Source organism: Squalius cephalus, assembly GCF_949319135.1.
Source record: "Squalius cephalus genome assembly, chromosome: 23".
Taxonomy (NCBI): domain Eukaryota; kingdom Metazoa; phylum Chordata; class Actinopteri; order Cypriniformes; family Leuciscidae; genus Squalius; species Squalius cephalus.
Genome location: NC_137144.1, coordinates 25,093,632 through 25,113,631, shown reverse-complemented (window position 1 = coordinate 25,113,631; position 20,000 = coordinate 25,093,632). Strand labels below are relative to the sequence as shown.

Sequence of the window (20,000 nt, the reverse complement as noted above, 5' to 3'; positions counted from 1 at the left end):
TTCTGCTTGTTAAGCGCAGGTGTTCATCACTAATGCTCAATCATCACTTGTAACCGCAACATTGATTCAGTGGTACTTTTACTCTTTAACCTATAGATTGGGACCATATGAAAACTGAGCAGTGTTTGGATTTTACTGTGTAAACATGTAACCAGCAACACGCATTTTTCTTTATCAAATAATTTATTAAAATTCATTTGGAAAATTGTCTTGGTCTTTAACTATGAACACACACTAAGAAGCGTGATATTTAACACATACATGAGTTTTGCTGGGACCATACAAGCACCCAAAAGACAACATATGCTGGTCCACCAGCATCCCAAGCTGGTCCCAGTGTGCAAAACACACCATATGCTGGTAAACAGCAATGTATACTTGTTAGTATGCATGTGCACATATTCACTAACCAAAACCCACACACGCACGCACAGGTTCAGAGGGCATATATGAGCTCAATGACCTCGTGACACCAGCTGTGATGTCCTGTGGTCAGTCTTCTGGGAGGAATGAGGTCAAACATTACATACAGTTGTGTTTGAGGATATTTACGATTCTGTGTCCGTGTGAGATCTCCCGGCATGTTCAACTAAGCATTTCGCTTCTGGTGGAATAAAAGGGAAATTATTCTTTTACTTTGAAACACCATTCAGGTCACTCAAGGTTGTTCCAATCAGCGCTGCCATTTAAAAGTCTGAACAGTGGCCGTGAGGATGAAATTATAAGTCGTTGTTTTCAGCCTGGAGAAAACCCTTTTGGCTGCTTACAGTATGTGTGATATTAAACACTAACAAATGTGACCATGACCAACCCATCAAAATACAATAAACTGAAATACATTTAGAAGAGGTGAGTGGTGCTTGCCTGTTCTGGTGGTTGCCAGATCACAACACATGCATGCAAACACAAGCACATGCATTCTTTATAAGGCTGTGTCACTCTCTGGGGTTCACACACCATCGTACATGTACTGTATGCCACATATCGGGAATCAATTAGCTTTGACTCATGAATACGAGCCAAATAAACCGGTCAGTTAAGAGCCGTGCGGCGCGGATCCACTCCATCTGTCTAATGAGCCGCGTGACCATCCTAATCAATTAGCCTTTACATCGATTAATCGGTATGGAGACCACCTCCTCATTATTTCATGAATTTGATCATTTCTCCTAGACAGCAATGAGACCTAACGGAAAGCAATCGAGTCTCTTGCTTCTCAGACGTTTCAGAGGAAACACATTAATCTCACATCTCACAAGAGAGCTTAACAATGTCTCAAACTCTAGATTTGCCAAGATACAATCTTGCAATCAAAATATATCTCAAAATAACCTAAAATATTTCTCATCAAGAACAAATTATCTGAGCTTCTATCCACATTCATTTTATAGCTCAATACTATTACTGTTGGTCTTCTATTAACTCATTTTTATTTGCTTTTGAGGAGAAACATCTTGATACTATGAGACCTCCATTATAGAGGACCTTTTATGCCCTTTTATAAAGTCTTGCTGTTGTTTTTTGGGCTCTACTAGAATAGGTTTTCCTGCTTGAATGTTCATTATTTTCCCCATATTCTCCATTGTTGCAGCTCCTCTCTTCCCAGTCTGTCAGTAACGCTCTGTTTAGTTCCTGTCTCTATGAAGCCCCTCCTTCTGAAAAGCACACTGTGCTCTGATTGGTCGGCTGGAGCAGTGTGTTGTGATTGGTCAAGTGCTCCGAGCCTGTTTGGGAAATGTCCCGCCCCTTACCATAACCTCCAGTTTCCACACACTACTAACTAACTCAACCAGGCCCCGCCCCTTTATTCTGCGTATGAATTATTTAAATGAGGAATATTGTGACGTGCTCGTTCAATGGAGTCAATGGACTACAATGGAGGCGTTTCAGGAAGTTAAGAAACAGTGACACTGATATAGAGAATAACTTTGGACTTTGGAAATCTTTTTCATGCTCATACAGCAACAATCACACACTAAAGAAATTAGTAAAAAAAGCATAATAGGTCCTCTTTAATTCTCCCAGGCTATGAAAGAGCAGTAAAATATTAAATCTGTCCTGTAATAGAAAGGCCAGAAACATTCAAGCTACACAAATGTACATCCAAACGTTTGGTCAGCGCATTACTAAAGTGCCGCCCAGTTGTACAAACAAAATGCATGTACAGGATCGTCTTAAAGTGTAGTGTGTAACTCACCAGCTTGCGTTGACACCATTTACACACGCCGCAGAGAGCAACCAGCCAAACACCACACACGGTCACCGCCAACGACACCAGCAGCACGCTCAAAGAGAAGGAGCCTGTGAACACACACACACACACACACACAGTTAATATCTGAGAGGACGGGGAACAGTCTGACATTTACACTGACCAGAGTTTATGAAGTCTCTGAAGTCCTAAAGAAGGATCAATAGCTTTCACGATGGGAGCAAATGTGACTGTAGAGCGAAATCAGAAAGGGGAGAAAAAAGACATTTGGAGAGGGAAAGATGTCATAGTCATTTATTAACAAACAAGTCTTCATTACTTCAATGAGCTCATTGTTTCTGCATTAAATGATTACATTGTTTAAATTAATACCTTTTTCGCTAACTAAGTGCATTTCTGAAATACATAACTTAGACAGTCACCTCTGATAACAGATCACTCTAAATTGTAATGTGGATTTTCTGTAAAGCTGCTTTGAAATGACGTGTGTTGTGAAAAGCGCTATACAAATACATGTGAATTGAATTGAATTGAAAAGAGGGAGAGATATGCCACTAAAGTTTTCTTCAGATATAAAGTGTGAGATGAGTTGAGCCCAAAAACATACTATATGCAAGTGTGACGCAGATTTCAATCCGCGACACGAGCTGCTCGAGCACTTGCCCTTTTGGTCTCTCTAATTTTATATTTGAGTTATTATTTAAATTTGGCCCATGGCATGAATTCTCAATTAAGTGTGTGCCCAAAAACTGCATTAAGATCTAACTCTGTGAGAGCGCTCGAGCATCTCCTCTACATCCCTCCTCACAGCCATCAAATCGAGCGGAGCGCGTTCACTGCTGACAGCAGGTAACAATACTGTTTACCATAAGCTTCACATTGTTTGTCACTGCTGTCAAATTAAATCACTCCTACAATATCTACATAGAGCCAGCATTGGCTTAAAATAGTCAAGAGCCCTTCATTAAAGCAACACCAAAGCACTTTTCCTCTTCGGTCCCCCTACAGGTTGGAAGCGGAATTGTTCATTACCGCTGTCGTAAATAATTACCGTCGCTCGCTTGCTGTTTATCCAGCACCGGCTTTGGAATGAACGATGTCCACAGACAAGGTAGAGTATGTTGCATGATTTTATGAAAGTATGACGTATTGCGACATCAGAAACGAAGAAAAACTAAATAATGACTATTGTAACGCTTGCCGTAGAGCAAGTCAAATTTGTAGTTTCTTATGTCTCATTCGAACTACAGAAACGCGACCCGGTCTGGCACTTGTTGAACCACTGAAACCATTTTGGAAACATTATTTTAAGGTAAAAAATGATCTTTACACTCTAAAAAATGCTGGGTTGTGTTAACCCAATGTTGGGTCAAATATGGACTAACCCAACGTTGGGTTAAAAATTCAATTTAAAAATGGACAAACCCAGCCGTTGGTTTACATTTTTAATGAAACCAATGCAATTTGTCCATTTTTGATTTTGTCCAAAATGCAATTTGTCCATTTTTAAATTGCATTTTTTAACCCAACGTTGGGTTAGTCCATATTTGACCCAAAATTGGGTTAACACAACACAACAGTTTTTAGAGTGTAGTGTTGCTTTAAAGGTAGGAATTTCGGACAGGCTTGCAATACAATCTAGCTTTGTAAGCATGAGATCCCATTATGGGAAGTGCGCGAGCAAGACGGGATTTAAACTTTGTCGACTGAAGACCCAAGTTTGGTTTGAATGTTCTCTCACCATTCCTGATTTCTTGTGTCTCGTGGCTTTCAGAACAGAAATTAAAGTGTGTTTTTCCGTCGTCTCTGGTCACGTTTATATGTAAATTGCGCAAGCTTATTTCATCCATTAGATCGAAACATCTGGAAAAAAAATACATACATTTATCCGCCCATAGACCCTCCCCTTGAAGAAATCGGGACAGAAGTGGTTGAAAGTGGACAAAAGAGACGGATTAAAACACCAGGTGTACACGGGAATGTGTCCCTCGTCTACTCGTGATCCGATCGACCAAAACACATCTCAATACCAAACAGGGTATTTTTTTTGTGCTTTGCTCTTGAATTCACAAGTTTACATTGACTATGCATTGTGTTTCAGAAGACAATGACACATGAAATCAAGCTTGCTAGGTTAAGCTGGGACTGAGATGGGTCTTGTGCATGTTGCCCACTTGGGTCCCATCTAGTACCAAGTGCAATCCTACATGAAATTCATCTGGGCAATTAACATGGGGCCATTATGGAACCCGCGGACAATCCTACATGGGGCCCATTTTTCAGCCCATTTCATACCCATATAAATGTTGGCTGGGGAGCTTTCCGCGGTGGCATGCATAATAATACCGAAGGAAATCATAGCGTAGAGTTTCGGGTATAACATGCACTCAGTAGATCAATTCTGGGCTGCAGATGTGAGACACACAGAGAGACAGACAGAACAAGACACACACAGAGAGAGACAGGAATGAACCTGACAAAATATGATGAATGGACACATCTGCTGATGGAGGTGTGGGGAGGAGATGGAGGGATGGATGGATAGTCGAGGGGTAAAGAGTGATAAATGTTTAAGATTGATCTCCCCTGTGAACTGAAGGGACAAAGTGTGATGCACTCATGCAGTGTGTGTGTGTGTGTGTGTGTGTGTGTGTGTGTGTGTGTTTGTGTCCATATAGTACACAGGCTCTTTGAATCTGCTGTTCCAGCACAACCTTGTGAAATGAAAGCAGAACCAAACCATCAGAAAGAGCTTCTGTTCCACGTCAATAACGCCATTCTGCCATAAACAGTCTTAATAATAGAAAAGATTTTGGAAAATAAAACTGGTGATTTTTAGTGTATATGTTCACACACACACACACACACACACACACACACACACACACACACACACACACGTGTCCTAGCAGAGGACCCACAGTTGTAGTTCACAACATTAACTATGAAAATGTTCCCCTAACCACAAACAAACACAACATCAACACCTACATCTGTTGTTTTAAACCATACAAACATGTTCCTATCAAATGTTTTTTTCTTAGGCTATCTTTCTTTAAAACAAACGTTTTTGTATCTACATTCAGACATCTTGAGGTGCCCACATACTTTTGTATGTCGCTTTATCTCTCTCTCTCTCGTTGTTCCCTCAGTGCAGTTATAATCAGAAAGGATTGTGTCTTCTCTATCTCTTTCTTACAGACACTCTCACACATTCAAATAGTACAAAACACTATTATGAAACGCCAGCTGACTTATTCTACAAACACCTCAGATGACTTTATGACCTGCAGTGAAATCAGTGTCTGAAACAGATCAGGAAAACACATTTTGCTGAGTAAAGGGGAGTGTTTGGAATGGCGTCCTGACCTACTACATTTTACAGAATTTAGTATGTACAGTAAACGGTGCACAGAATGTGAATTTTCTGCATGCATGGAATATGGTTGACCTACTGCATTTATTAAAATGCAGTGCACAATAAAATGCATCCCACAATGCAATGCACATGACTTCATGTTCCAGTTCAAGTGTGGCAAATTAATCAGAAGCGACAACTGCAGTTATTTTACATTTCTTGTCATACAAGATGATTACATAATATGTATTGTTCTTATTATTTTATTACATATTATTACATAATTATATATATTATACAGTTTTTTATTTAATATTATATATTATTATTGACACAAATATATGCACATAAAATTGTATTGTATATTATCATTTTATTTATTAAATTACATTATATTATTAATATTATTTACACATTTTTATAATTATTATATAATATTATTGTTGTTGACATTGACAATATATATATATTTATTTATTTTCATTAACAGAATATATACATATTTATATATACTTAAATATTATATTAATTATTGTTAATATTAAAAATAATTATATTTAAAACAAAACAATATTAATTTCTGGTCATGATTGAAATAAATACATTTGAAAGATAAAAGATTATAGGTTAAATATATATATGTATATATATGTATATCCTTCTTGAGTCCTACAACAACATGATTACATGATATGAACACACACACACACACAAACACACACACACATACATACAGACATACATACACATACACACACACACACACACACACACACACACAAACACACACACACACACACACAGACATACATACACACATACATACACATACACATACACACATACATACATACACATACACATACTTACACATACACAAACACGTACACACACACACAGTATATCTGTGTCTTTTATCAGAGTGTGTGTCAGTGTAATCGCTGCTGACCCCGGGGAGCCGAAGAGAGGAATGGGAGGATGAAGGAACGTCTGCGCCTCCGGTCAGGAGAGGAATACGGGTGATGAAATCTAAACCAGAGAAACGGTCCCTGGTGAAGGACACACACACTTATTTGTTCATCTAAATAGTGTGCAGTTAGCAGAACGAGACAGACGGAGGGCGATAAGGAGAAGTTTGGTTATTGTTTTCCGTCTGAAGATAGCGCTCCTCTCAGAGGGTCACCGCCTGGCCGCTTTATGCCAGTATGATCTGTGAAATATTGAGGAAAAAGTCTAGCGGTAATATATTACAGAAACCTCACAGACTGTGAATCAGCACCAATCACAGACGGACCGTATAAAACAGACAATAACTCGCTCTCCACCCTCTGAAGAGCAGAAATAACACAAATCTCACAGCTTACTCGAAGAAATGCCAAACTTCACAGTGGAAAAGCGTAATAGGAAAGGCCACGGGAAATAAACAACATCTTTTTAATATCACAATTGTTTCTTCTACAACAATAGGACGAATCTCACAAATATACCCAGGTCATATTTCACCTCAAATTCAGAAGAATATTTTAGATATTAAAGATATTTTGAATTTGAGTTACTCTTTCAATTTCATTACAAAAGGACACAACTTCAGAATAGTTTTGTATTGTGATGTAAACATGGACCCAGCCAGAGATAGAGAAGAGTGGCTGGGACGGGGCGAGGAATACGTATGTGTGTTGGAAGAAGAATAAGAGGAAGATAAAGAGCTGTGGTCTCAGATGAGATCAGAGCTACTGTAATTGATCATGTAATAAATCATGGTCTCTCAATGAGAGAGGCTGGTCTGAGAGCGCAGCCAAATCTGCAACGCTCAACAGTGGCAGTTTTCCGGAAAACCAACAGGCAACTTGTATTCTGCAAGGGCATCTGACTGAGCTGCACATTACAGAAGTAAATGGAGCAAAGCCTCCAAACCCACTTGTGTGTAATTGACCGTTCGCAAAGACCCGCCCCCTTTAGTTACTGTTGCTATGTCCGACAAGCAACGCCTCTCTCACGCCCCACCATGTTCTCACGCAGTGAAACACACATCGCGGAGCAGAGAGACTGACAACACACTGACAGACAGGACAGGACAGGTCACTTTTGATATGAAACAAGTCTCAACTTTCATATTTGGTCATTTTATAAAGAAATTTCAACAGTTATTACAAATACAGTTTTGTGGCTCTTTAATGTGTCTGACAGATCGCTGTAGAGCCTCAGTTAAAGCTGCTTGTGAACCGATCATCTCTTCCTTCTAGTTCATTTATAGCATCAAATAAACATGAATGAACATCAGAAGAAATGTTGTTTTAACCGCAGAAAGACGTCAATACACTCCGTTTTTCAACGTTAATCTACTAAGACTGCTTTGTCGGACAAAAATGGTGGATTCGGCAGATGGCGGATTATGATAGGTCAGATTGCCTGTCAATCAAACTCCCTGCGAAGGGTCAATTGCTTTTGAATTTCTGCTTAGGACTCACCGGTTACCTCACACAGGTCGGAGAGGTAGGATGTTCACTGATGTGCAGGAAACTGCCATTGTTGATATGATCATCAGAAACAATGGCTTAAAACCCACTGAGATTCGAGACGTTACTTTTGCAAATATTCACAGTGTAAGCATAACAACTACTTTTAGAGTCCTGAAAAAACATCAGGTCAGGATGAAGCAGTTTTACACTGTGCCTTCTGAGAGGAACTCTGAACATGTCAAGCAACTCAGGAACCAATATGTCCAGGTAAGATCACAATAAAATACAGAACTGTTTTTGAACAAAACCGAACAAATTTTTAGGTAATGTATACTACTGTAATAGCCTAACTCTTACGCTGCCTTGTGGATTTATTTCAGAGAGTCATGGAGATTGAGGGCAGTCAAACACCCCACATTTTCATCTTTGTGGATGAGGCGGGTTTCAACCTGGCCAAAACCCGGCACCAAGGAAGGAATGTGATTGGGAAGAGAGCCACAGTGGATGTCCAACATCACAATGTGCGCAGCAATATCCACTGATGGACTGCTGTTTTTTTCAATTGCTAACATCCTTTTGTCCAACACAATTAGCACAACATCTGCCTGTCGTGACCATAACATTAACACAATTCATGTTGTTTTCGCACAAAATGCAGTCAATAACACGTTTCTAGAATGCCTACATTTTGTTTACATATGAGCATACCCAATACCAAAATCATGGATCTTTAGTCTGTTTTACAAATGCTTAAACGCAGCATGCCAGAAATGAAAACCTGATGTTCCAAACCATAGATACAGTATAAAGCCTCTACTTCTGCAACAATATCACCTCAAAGGTATTGAAACAAATATTTAAAAAAAATATTCAAACAGCTGATAAGCATTTTTAAATTACTGATTCCAATCTCAATGGAATTACAAGCTGATTCCAATCTCAATCAGAGGCATAGCCAGGCGTTGAAGACTTTCCATTACATGGACATGCACAATAGAAAGGCACTCTTTGGATTAGTTTTGTTCAAAGCAACACAGAACAACACAGAGGAGCAGAAAAAGAAGGAAACAGTCTGGTTGAGGGAGAGGACTAGTTAGACCAGGAAGAGGACAAGTTGGACCAGGAAGAGGACTAGTTAGACCAGGGAGAGGACTAGTTAGACCAGGGAGAGGACTAGATGGTCGAGGGAGAGGACTAGTTGGACCAGGGAGAGGACTAGATGGTTGAGGGAGAGGACTAGTTGGACCACGGAGAGGACTAGTTAGACGAGGGAGAGGACTAGATGGTCAAGGGAGAGGACTAGATGGTCGAGGGAGAGGACTAGTTGGACCAGGGAGAGGACTAGTTAGACCAGGGAGAGGACTAGATGGTCAAGGCAGAGGACTAGTTGGAACAGGGAAAGGACTAGAAGGTCGAGGGAGAGGACTAGTTGGACCAGGGAGAGGACTAGTTAGACGAGGGAGAGGACTAGATGGTCGAGGGAGAGGACTAGATGGTCGAGGGAGAGGACTAGATGGTTGAGGGAGAGGACTAGATGGTCGAGGGAGAGGACTAGATGGTTGAGGGAGAGGACTAGATGGTCGAGGGAGAGGACTAGTTAGACGAGGGAGAGGACTAGATGGTTGAGGGAGAGGACTAGATGGTCGAGGGAGAGGACTAGATGGTCGAGGGAGAGGACTAGTTAGACGAGGGAGAGGACTAGATGGTTGAGGGAGAGGACTAGATGGTCGAGGGAGAGGACTAGTTGGACCAGGGAGAGGACTAGATGGTCTCTATGGATCTCTATGGAAGGGTTGTGCTAAGTGAGGAAAGGGATGCAGAGTGAAGAAATCAGCCAACATTTATAATTGTATGGGACAATGTGGCATTTCACCACTCCCGTGCAGTCACCAAGTGGTTTGCGGCCTCAACCCCATAGAGGACTTCTTTTCCTCATGGAGGTGGAAGGTTTATGACCACCATCCACATGATCAAATGTCCCTCCTGGATGCAATGAATGCTGGATGCATGGACATATCAGCAGAAGATATGAGATGGATCAGGGATGCCAGAAGATTATTTCCTAGATGTATTGCCCTAGATGACATAAGATGTGACGTGGATGAGAACCTGTGGCCAAATGCAGAAGACCGAGTAGATTAGCATTCCTATATACATATTCGTGTATTTTGGAATTACTCAGTGCAACATAAAAAAAAATACATAAAATATATTGAAGCATACTGCATCATGTCTGATTCATTCCAGTAACATATATTGCAGTGAAATCTAAACAGTAGAGAGGTGTCCTTGTTTTACAGAAGAAAACATTGCATAATGCATATATTGTGAGTTGTGAGTGTTTTTTAGGTCATTGTTTTGTGGGTGACAAAGTGTGTTTGTTGGCTGTCAACCTTTGCTAGTGTAATGGAAGAATGTGCTGATTTGAGACATGCATGAAGTGATTTGGTAGTTTTAGTGCATTTTGAATGTGAAATTAACTGTTGGTTAGTTGGTTAGGAGAACTGTGTGAAGAGTTTTGAAAAAGTGACTTAAGTATTGAGAAATGTGTCCTAGCGATTGTAAAAAAAAAAAAAACTGTAATAGTAGTAATAATAATAATGAAATAATTATAATTTAATAATAATTACATATAATTTAAATAGTTTAATAAATAAATAATTTAATATGTAAAATATGTAATACTATTATTATTATTATTTTACAAATATTTATTGTTTTATGTTATTAATTATTATTAATATAATTATATGTAATATTATAATTATTAACAATATTATTAATAATAACAATAGTAGTGGTAGTAGTAGAAGTAAAAAAAAAATTAAATATCATTTAAATTATTTAAAAAGGTTTTGCTGGTTTAAAAAAAAAAATCACAAATGAAGATAATGAGAAATGCAAAAAAACTCAAAAATGAATCACTGGAAAGAATTAAGTAAAAACTAATGAGAATTTTGGGAAGAAAATGTATTTCATAATCATGAATAATCTAACAATGGCGAAGCATGAATGGCTTCATTTTCTTTATGCAAAAATTAATTTCTTATAATTTTTCTTTTGATTTTGGCATAAAATGTGACTGGACCAGTTTGCATGAGACTCACCCAATGAAATGAAACAAATGGAGTCTCCTGCTAATGTTTTTCCCCAGTAATCTCACATGCGTCTCAAACTGTGCTCAGAATTGCCAAGATAAAAAGTCCGAAATCTCAATATGAACTCAAACAGTTCTCACCAAAATCTCCTAAAATCAAATGATCTGAGCTGCTGTCCACATTAACTTTACAGCTCTTTATATTGACTCTTTGCATCTCCATTGCAGGAAATTTTAGGAGAAATTAACATTACACACTGAATGAAACATGAGTGAGAACATCCACCTCTCTCTCTCTCTCTCTCTCTCTCTCTCTCTCTCTCTGTGTGTGTGTGTGTGTGTGTGAGTGTGTGTGTGTGTGTGTGTGTGTGTCTGCGTGAGATCCTGAGTGTATTAGTCTTATCAGAGGTATGAGAAGATGATTAGAGCTCAAGTGCATTAGAGTCACACACACACACAAACATCTATTAGTTCCCCCGACTGACTCTTAATGATTTACTGGCAGTACGAGCTCACAGCGCACTGCATTAAAGCTCCTGATAACAACTTCATACTGCTTTTATGCTCTTCAGGAATTCTATTATCTATTCTATACTTCCTCCTTATTACCTCACCATGACCAGACGAGTGAAAAATAGCTGTTGTTGATGTGTAAATGAGTCTACATTGCAGTTTAGTTTCAGTACGTCATAGGGAGGGAAGTGCAGTTCATTTTCATTCAACAAAATTAGGGCTGCACGATAAGTCCTATTTTAATCATGATCACGATTTCTGCTTCTCTTGATTAATTAAGCCTATAATCGTCTGAGATATTTTCCCACAGGTTATTTATCCGTTGAACGTTTCATTTTCATTTGGTTGCCAAATGTCAAGAGTTTAAATCCCCTAATTAGATAAATTTTTCTACCCAGTGTTTTACTCAATCTTCCCAACCTGGCAACCAAAGCACTGATGATCTGACATATACGCTGGAGTTTGGTGATCCGGCCTTGTCCACACTAAGGGGATGTTTACACGACACCGGTTTCTACTAAAAACGTAAAACTTTCGTTTCGTTTCGTTTAGACGACTACGCCGTTTTGGGCCTGAAAACGCAAACTTTTGAAAACGGGTTTCAAAGTGCAAGTTTTTGAAAACGGTCTCTTGTAAACAACAAAAACGTGAATCTCTGAAAACGATGACGGGATCTATAGTGTTTCATCGCCATCTACTGGCCTGGCAGCAGAATACAGCGTTTTTAGTCGTTTTCGCGGATCCGTGTGAATGGGGATCGTTTTGACAGGAAAACTCAAAGTTTAACGTAAGTTTAGTCATGTGACTCATATTGAACCCATAGATATTCATGTCCGATATAGTGCCTGTTATGTGCTATTCACTTTCACAGTTGCTAAAATGTGTTACTTTTCACACTCTTCATATTGTTAATAGTAGGACATTCCCTGGTAAAGCTTTTTAGAGGAGCTTCTTCTTGTACCAGTATGTAAAATGTGTGTTAGTTTATATGATAGATGTAATACATCAGGAATCTATAGATGAGGTAAAATAAAGCATGCGAGTTGACGTTCTCTCGATTTGTGCAATAATTCTGATGAAGACATTTTTAAACTGACAACAATTTTAGAGCAAAATAATAATTTAACCATCATCGTGCAGCCCTAATCAAAAAATGATTGTTTAATTTTGTTTGTGAATCTTAATCGACCTGGACGTCTCTGTAGTGAACGGCGACAGGGGATTGTGGGTAGGCAGCGAGCGACACTGAACCGTACTGACATGTTCCAGCTTCATGAAGGCAGTTTGTCACTGGACACACTCCTGTGTGAGAGGTGAGCGGATCCCGTTGAGGAAATCTGACAGCGGTCCAGGACGCTGGTCATGTGTGTGTCGCTGCGTACCGTCACGTTTTATGTCATGTAACTGAATTAGCGTCACTGAAATAAGAGCATCAGCAGGAGTCGTATCGTGTGTTGTGTTGTGCACATATTATAATGCATACTTTATATGCCTTTATACTGCCTACTAAGTTTGTCACTTTCAATGCACAAAGCAAGACAATAATTTTTATTTTTTTATTTTTTTTATTATAGCCTATATGGAAAATCTTACAGGAATATTCCAGGTTTAGTAGTCAATCAAAAGCATTTGTGGCATAATGTTGATAATAACCACAAAAAATTCTACTCATCCCCTATTTCTTTAAAAAAGAAGAGCAAAAACTTGGGTTACAGTGAGACACTTGCAATGTAAATGATTTCTCACTGTTTAAACAGTATAGCCACAATATATAGGCTACATTCCATATGACATATATGTATGTGTGTGTGTGTGTGTGTGTGTGTGTGTATTTTTCAGATTTATATTTTAAATATATTTCAAAATATACCAAGCATAGTATTAGTAATATATATTTTAAAATATTTTAAGTTACTTATATTTCATTTTTAATCTGCTGTAAATATATTATTTAAAAATTCTTTAAAATGTATTTATATTTTTAAAAATCAATTTTACCAAAATGTATTTTAAGATTGCCCATGTGTTTATATATTTCTGCCAATTTTTAACTACTGTAAATATATTTATATTGTCCAAAATATATTTAAAAAATAAAAATTTCCCCAAAATATATGTAAAAAATTGGCTTTGCATTCATGTATTTTTTTGTCCATTTCTTGATCTACAGTAAATATATTATCTAAATATATCTATTTTTTGGCAATTAAAAAATAAAATATATTTTCAATATGAAAAAGGTATTTCCTTAAGCCATTCTGTTTACAACATATATCTGAAATTTATCTTAGACAGAAAAAACAAATATTTGTTTGCCATATACGATGTGTTAACGTGATTTTACTGGGAAAAAAAATAATTTACACTTTTTATGTGCAAAATTATATCCAATTTTACAACTTAAGCCATAAACCTTTAACTTTACAGTTGAAATAATACACAAGTTTGAGCAGAAGCATTACATTTCAGCTTTTAAATCCTCCAAAAATTGGTCCAGCTTGCTTGTATGTTAAAGTGCTATGGCTAAATGCTTATAGTTACACACAAAAAAGGGGCATGAAAAACTGTTACGTTTCAACCAACATAAAAAAAAAAAGTTAAAAGTTGACCTCAGGGCTAAAAATAATAAATAAATGTATGATTTGCAAGTACTAAAAAATCTTTCTGCCCTGGTTAAAGCTCCATCTCTCGCTCTCTCTGTCATTTGTGGGTCATATGATATTTCAATTTGCTGTGCTGATTCACTTTATCTGACTAACGGATTTGATAATGAAGCAAATTACACTTAGAGAGAGAAAGAGAGCGAGAGATCTGTGTAAGAAGGTGAAACTCTCGAGCTGAAAAGAGAAGTTTGCATCCAGAGCACTTAGCGGTGACGCTCTTATGTAATCTGCTTGTTCCTCTTAAATATTCAAAGCGGTTAGTGCACACGCTCCAACTTACTGAGCCACGCCACTTGTGGCACTTAAATAATAAACCAGATTGTTGTTCAAAATGTGAAAATGCTCGTCTAGGCGGATGTTTGCTGGCCTCTAAATGTGTTTTTATAAACGTCTTTATCAACATTGGTGGATTTCTTTTCCCTATTTTATCACCCGCCAGCCAAAAATCGTAAGTGTAACGAGTTACTCTTTTTGGCTACTTCAAAGATATCAAAGATATTAGCAACTTTTATGCTCTACTTGACTACATTTTTGATTTATGTACTCCAATACATTTGTGATGAGTGATGCAGTTACTCGTTACATTTTGCATGGCACCTAACTTTATCTACAGCAGTTTATTTCTGCGACAACAGAAGTGATATCGCCATCTACAGGGCATTAAAGGTACTGTATCATGTGTGTTTTGCCCTTACCAGAGAATGTCTAATAAGGGGAGAACTTCCACTCTCAGTAAACTTCCGGCTTCTGAACTGGTTGCAGTTCCACTCTGGCTCCACATGAGGGCGCTCACAGGACGAGTGCAGAATGAATGGAGGTCTATGGCGCTATACCCTCAAAATCCACTTTTCTCAGGATATAATTTTTTGTCTAGTAATTTGAATGTTGTATTCAAAAGGAGATGCAAAGAAATTACACATTGCTGGGTGTTAGATTTTTTAGAGTCACTTATTTGCTTTAAAAAGTATTTTAAAATGTCAATGACGTCATACACATCGTACGACCAGAGATACTGCTTTACGGCAATCCTTCAGTCACTTTGGTGCTTTCGCGCTCTGCACTTTCTTTTCTCTGGAGGCATCGACAACACAGCTGACACAGGTAAACACACGTGCTAGAAGAGTTTTTGTTTTGTTTGTTTCTGGTCCCTATTCGGATGCCACGATGCCATCAAGCGGTATCTCTGGTCGTAATCAGTCCTTCACTGACCAATCAGCGTTCATTAGCAGAATGCTAGCGTGTTATGGGCATCAACAACTCAACCTGTAAGAAATCGAAAGGACATAAGTACTTGTTCATTCAACTTTCGACCTATAACCCATGTTGAACTTGCAAAACCTACAATCAAATCTGAGATTTCTCAACGGCAGTCGGGTGAAAGAGACACATTTAGCCGTCTAGCTCCATAGACTCCCATTCATTTTGCACTCATGGGTGATCGCCCCCAGTGGAGCTCTGGTGGAACTACAACCAAAATTCAGTACAATAGGACTTAATAGGGAGTGGCCAGGCTCTCCATAGAAGGGCTCTACCCTTACTCACCTAAACTTGTCAACAAGGCTTCTTTGCATGAATGCGAGTGCATTAGCAGATACTGTAGTTGTGAATCACACAGGTGTTTCATATATGAGGACGAAACCAGCATATCCAGTGCAAGTCTCATTTTACTAAACATTATTTTATTTATTGTTATACTGAAGAGAACTATTCGAAGGATATTGGTTTACTTGTGTCCCTTTTGAGCATTTGAGTGTCTGTAGGCGTTTAAGTGGCTGTTGCGTCGACCTTGATTTATTCAGTTCAGTTTTAGTTTGATTATAGAAAATAAACATGTGATTGCTCTCCTCACAAATCAACTGTTTCTTGTTTTCACAGGCATGTCTCTTGAGGACTAGTGCATCTTTGAGCCTACATTCAGTGTGAGTAAAATACTTAAAGGGGTGGTATAATGCACTTTTCACAAGATGTAAAATAAGTCTCTGATGTCCCCAGAGTGTGTGTGTGAAGTTTTAGCTCAAAATACCGCACTTATTTTATATAGCATGTTAAAATTGTCCATTTTTGAGGGTGAGCAAAAACGCACTGTTTTGTGTCTGTTCCTTTAAATGCAAATGAGCTGCTGCTCCCGGCACAGGGGGCGGAGCTACAACAGCTTGCACTCACACAGACATGCACTGAACATTTCAAAAACTTTTAGCCTTTTATGTTCAAACTGGAGTCAGACAATGATGGAGAGACTCAAGAAGAAGTGACAACATGTAGAAGCAACAGGCCGTTTCTGAATGGTTAGTTGATGAATTTATGTAGCTTATGTGTAGTTATCTTCTAGTCATTGATTATCTGTCTTAATAATCTATAAATCGCGTTCAGGGGGTGGGGTTTATGTAAATTCTAGGGCTGGTGATGTGACTAACCCAGGAGGAATGTTGTGTAGTCTCTACCAGCCGTTTGTTGTAGTCCTTAAAAAACGATTTATTTAAAAGCAAATATCTCCCTTTGCTTTGAACTTTGAGCATCGTAACTTTGCAGATGTTGTTTATGCTCAAACAGCAGTACACACTAACTAAAGTTAGAAAAGTGAAATCATAATCAACCACCCCTTTAAGTCCTGTTAAAATCAGACTTTTACTCAAGTCGTATTGGAATCGGTGACTTGTAACTTGTAATGGAGTCATTTTTGCTGTATCTGTACTTTAACTTTAAGGATGGTTTCAGGTCCTCTTACTGTACACCTCTGTAGTAGCAAAAAGTCGTAATATTTATTTTATTTATATTTATTTTATTTATTTATTTTTTATTTATTTATTTTATTTTATTTAGTCGTAATATTTATAATATTTTATTTATGTCTGTAGCACTAGAAATGCGCGAAACAACATCAGTATATCGTTATCAGCAGATATAGGTGTTTACAAAAAAATCATTAGTTGATGTTAGATAGGCTATATAATTGTTTTCACTTATTTTACACATACCGTTTGACTTTTTTTTTAAGAAAATGATTATTTTATTCAGCAAAGGATGTATTAAATGAAACAAAAGTGACAGTAAATACATTTATAATTTTACAAAAGATTTCTGAAAATCATGAATGAAATGTATCACCGTTTGCACAAAAATATTAAAAAGCACACAAAAAAAATATTTGCTTTGCCATCACAGGAAAAAATTATAATAAAATAGAAAAGTTATTTTAACTTGTAATATTTCACAGTATTACTGATGTTTGATCGAATAAATGAGCATAAGAGACTAAAAGAATCATACCAACCCCAAACTTTTGAACAGAAGCGTATTCAGATCTAAATTATACTAGTTTTAGAAGTTTGTTTCAATCCTCAACCCCAAGTATGAGCTAAAATAATCATAATGCTTACAAAGCAAAAGAAAACATTCATGTTATTAACATCACCCATAATGCATTTCGACCCCTTCGCACCACATCAAGAACAGAATCAGACAAATAGGCCATTGCTTTGACCTATTCCACGACATGCGTTGGTTGTGCCCATTGTTCCTCTTTTATCAAGTTTAATAGGACCATCTGATGCACGAGTCGCTGAACCGGAACACTGGACCGTGATCGGCCACAGAGTTTTGCTTCAGGACAAAAACAAACGCAATTCATGTGACAGAATGTTGCGTAACCCATCTCTGACCACTGTGGTGGTTATTAAACGAGTATAATCTTAAATTAAAACACCTAAGTGAAATAATTAGACCCGTGCTGCGGGCTCACAGGAAATTTAATTAATTCCAAGACGGCTGCTTTAACAGAAGGGGTCTGAATATCTCTATTTTTTTAATTTGGCGCTTTAAAACTAGTTTTCTCTTGTGGCCGTTCTGGGACGTGATGCTCGTGCTTGCTTCTATTGGCTGGTTGTCATGGACACGGTAATTTAATCTGTTCCCCGGATAGTCACGTGAGCCAAACATCCCATGTGTGATCGTACTAGCGCTTGACGGACAGCTTTAATGCTGTGTGTGTGTGTGTGTGTGTGTGTGTGTCTGTGTGTGTGTGTGTGAGAGAGAGAGAGAGAGAGAGAGAGAGAGAGAGAGAGAGAGAGAGAGAGAGAGAGAGAGAGAGAGAGAGAGAATTATGGAACTACAGCAGCGCTGGATGGGCGGCAGTAAATGAAACGGATGATGATGTTCTGCAACAAAAACAGATCCGCCATTCACTTCCTGCTAAACATCCTCCATTCAGCAGTTATGGTTATTACATAGATCTGATTTAAAATAGAAACCGCTCCTGTGTAACGTTTTCATCTGAGGTTTTAAGGGTTCTGTGACTGTGAAATAGGTTGAATGTGAATTCTTGAAGAAAAGAGTTCATCGTACTATGAAAATATACTGTAACTTGCAGAAAATTACCATAATTTGCAGAAATGATGGCCACCCCATTAAGGCCACCCATATTTACATGTCATGCCCATATTTGGTGTTGCCCTGTCAATCATTGGAAAAAAACAAAAAAAACAAGAGACTAAAAACAAAAAAACACGTTTGAACAAAAAATTAGTTTTGAAGCAAGTTTTAATATATAGCCTACATAAATATTCTACAAGCTGAAAAACAGAAATATGATATGTTAAAGTTGAAGTACTAAAATTATTCAAACTAAAACTGAAAAAAATAAAGCTAAATAGACATTTAAAGGGGGGGTGAAATGCTATTTCATGCATACTGAGTTTTTTACACTGGTAAAGAGTTGGATTCCCATGCTAAACATGGACAAAGTTTCAAAAACTAAGTTGTACGTTTGAAGGAGTATTTTTGTTCCAAAAATACTCCTTCCGGTTTGTCACAAGTTTCGGAAAGTTTTTTTCGAGTATGGCTCTGTCTTACGTAAGATAGGGCGGAATTTCCTTATATGGGTCCTAAGGGCACTTCTCCGGTAAGATCGCGGCCGCGCGTGCACTCGTAGACCAGAGCAAGAGAGTGAAAGCAGTTCGCCATCAAAGCGCCCTGCCCGGCTTTTGGGAAGTCAATGTCACCAAAGAAGTGTGTTTTTGGTTGCCAGGGCAAGACAACCCTGCACAGATTCCCAAAGAACCCAGCGTTAAGGAACCCGTGGATGGAGTTTGTTTTCCTGAGCATAAACGGAGTTGTGTTAGACTGTTGTTCCCTGCATTTCGACGATGATTGTTTTATAAACAAAGCCCAGATCTACAGATTTGCAGATCGTCTAATGCTTAAGGATCGAGCAGTCACAATGATAAAGGTTCGCGGTCGTGCGTTGGAACCAGACGGTGAGTAAAACTGTTTGTTGAACAAATGTCTCTGTGTGTTGTCACTAGCTTGGCGCATTAGCACAGCTTTAGCTTCGCCCACACGGCCCGCCCCCAGCCGCTCGGTTTTTTCCGGAAAGACTCGGTACAGTCTATCTTTCTGTTAAAAATTTAATAAAACAAAAGACTTTTTGGAGATATGAAGGATGCAATATTACTCTATAGGTACTCAAGATTAACAGGAGATTGAGTGAAAATGAGCATTTCACCCCCCCCTTTAAAAAATACTAATAAAAATGACAAAAGTCCATTAAAAATTACTTAAACTGAAAATATAAAAACTTAAAAATTTAAAAACTAATAACATTGATTTAGCATATGAAATAATTCATAGCAAAGCATAACTAGAAACTTACGAAGACTTTTCCACAATTTTCAAGATTTTAATCAAGACTTTCCCAATCCTA

General features: G+C 38.1%; 1 protein-coding gene across 2 annotated transcripts in view; it reads right to left on the bottom strand.

The window, feature by feature from the left end:
* Positions 1–20,000, bottom strand: part of syt7a (synaptotagmin VIIa) — a 166,246-nt gene that overhangs the window by 95,362 nt on the left and 50,884 nt on the right. For both annotated transcript variants that reach the window (XM_079858863.1, XM_079858864.1), the window contains exon 2: positions 2,198–2,301. In XM_079858863.1, the coding sequence (XP_079714989.1) occupies positions 2,198–2,301 (104 nt within the window). The remainder of the gene's footprint in view (positions 1–2,197; positions 2,302–20,000) is intronic.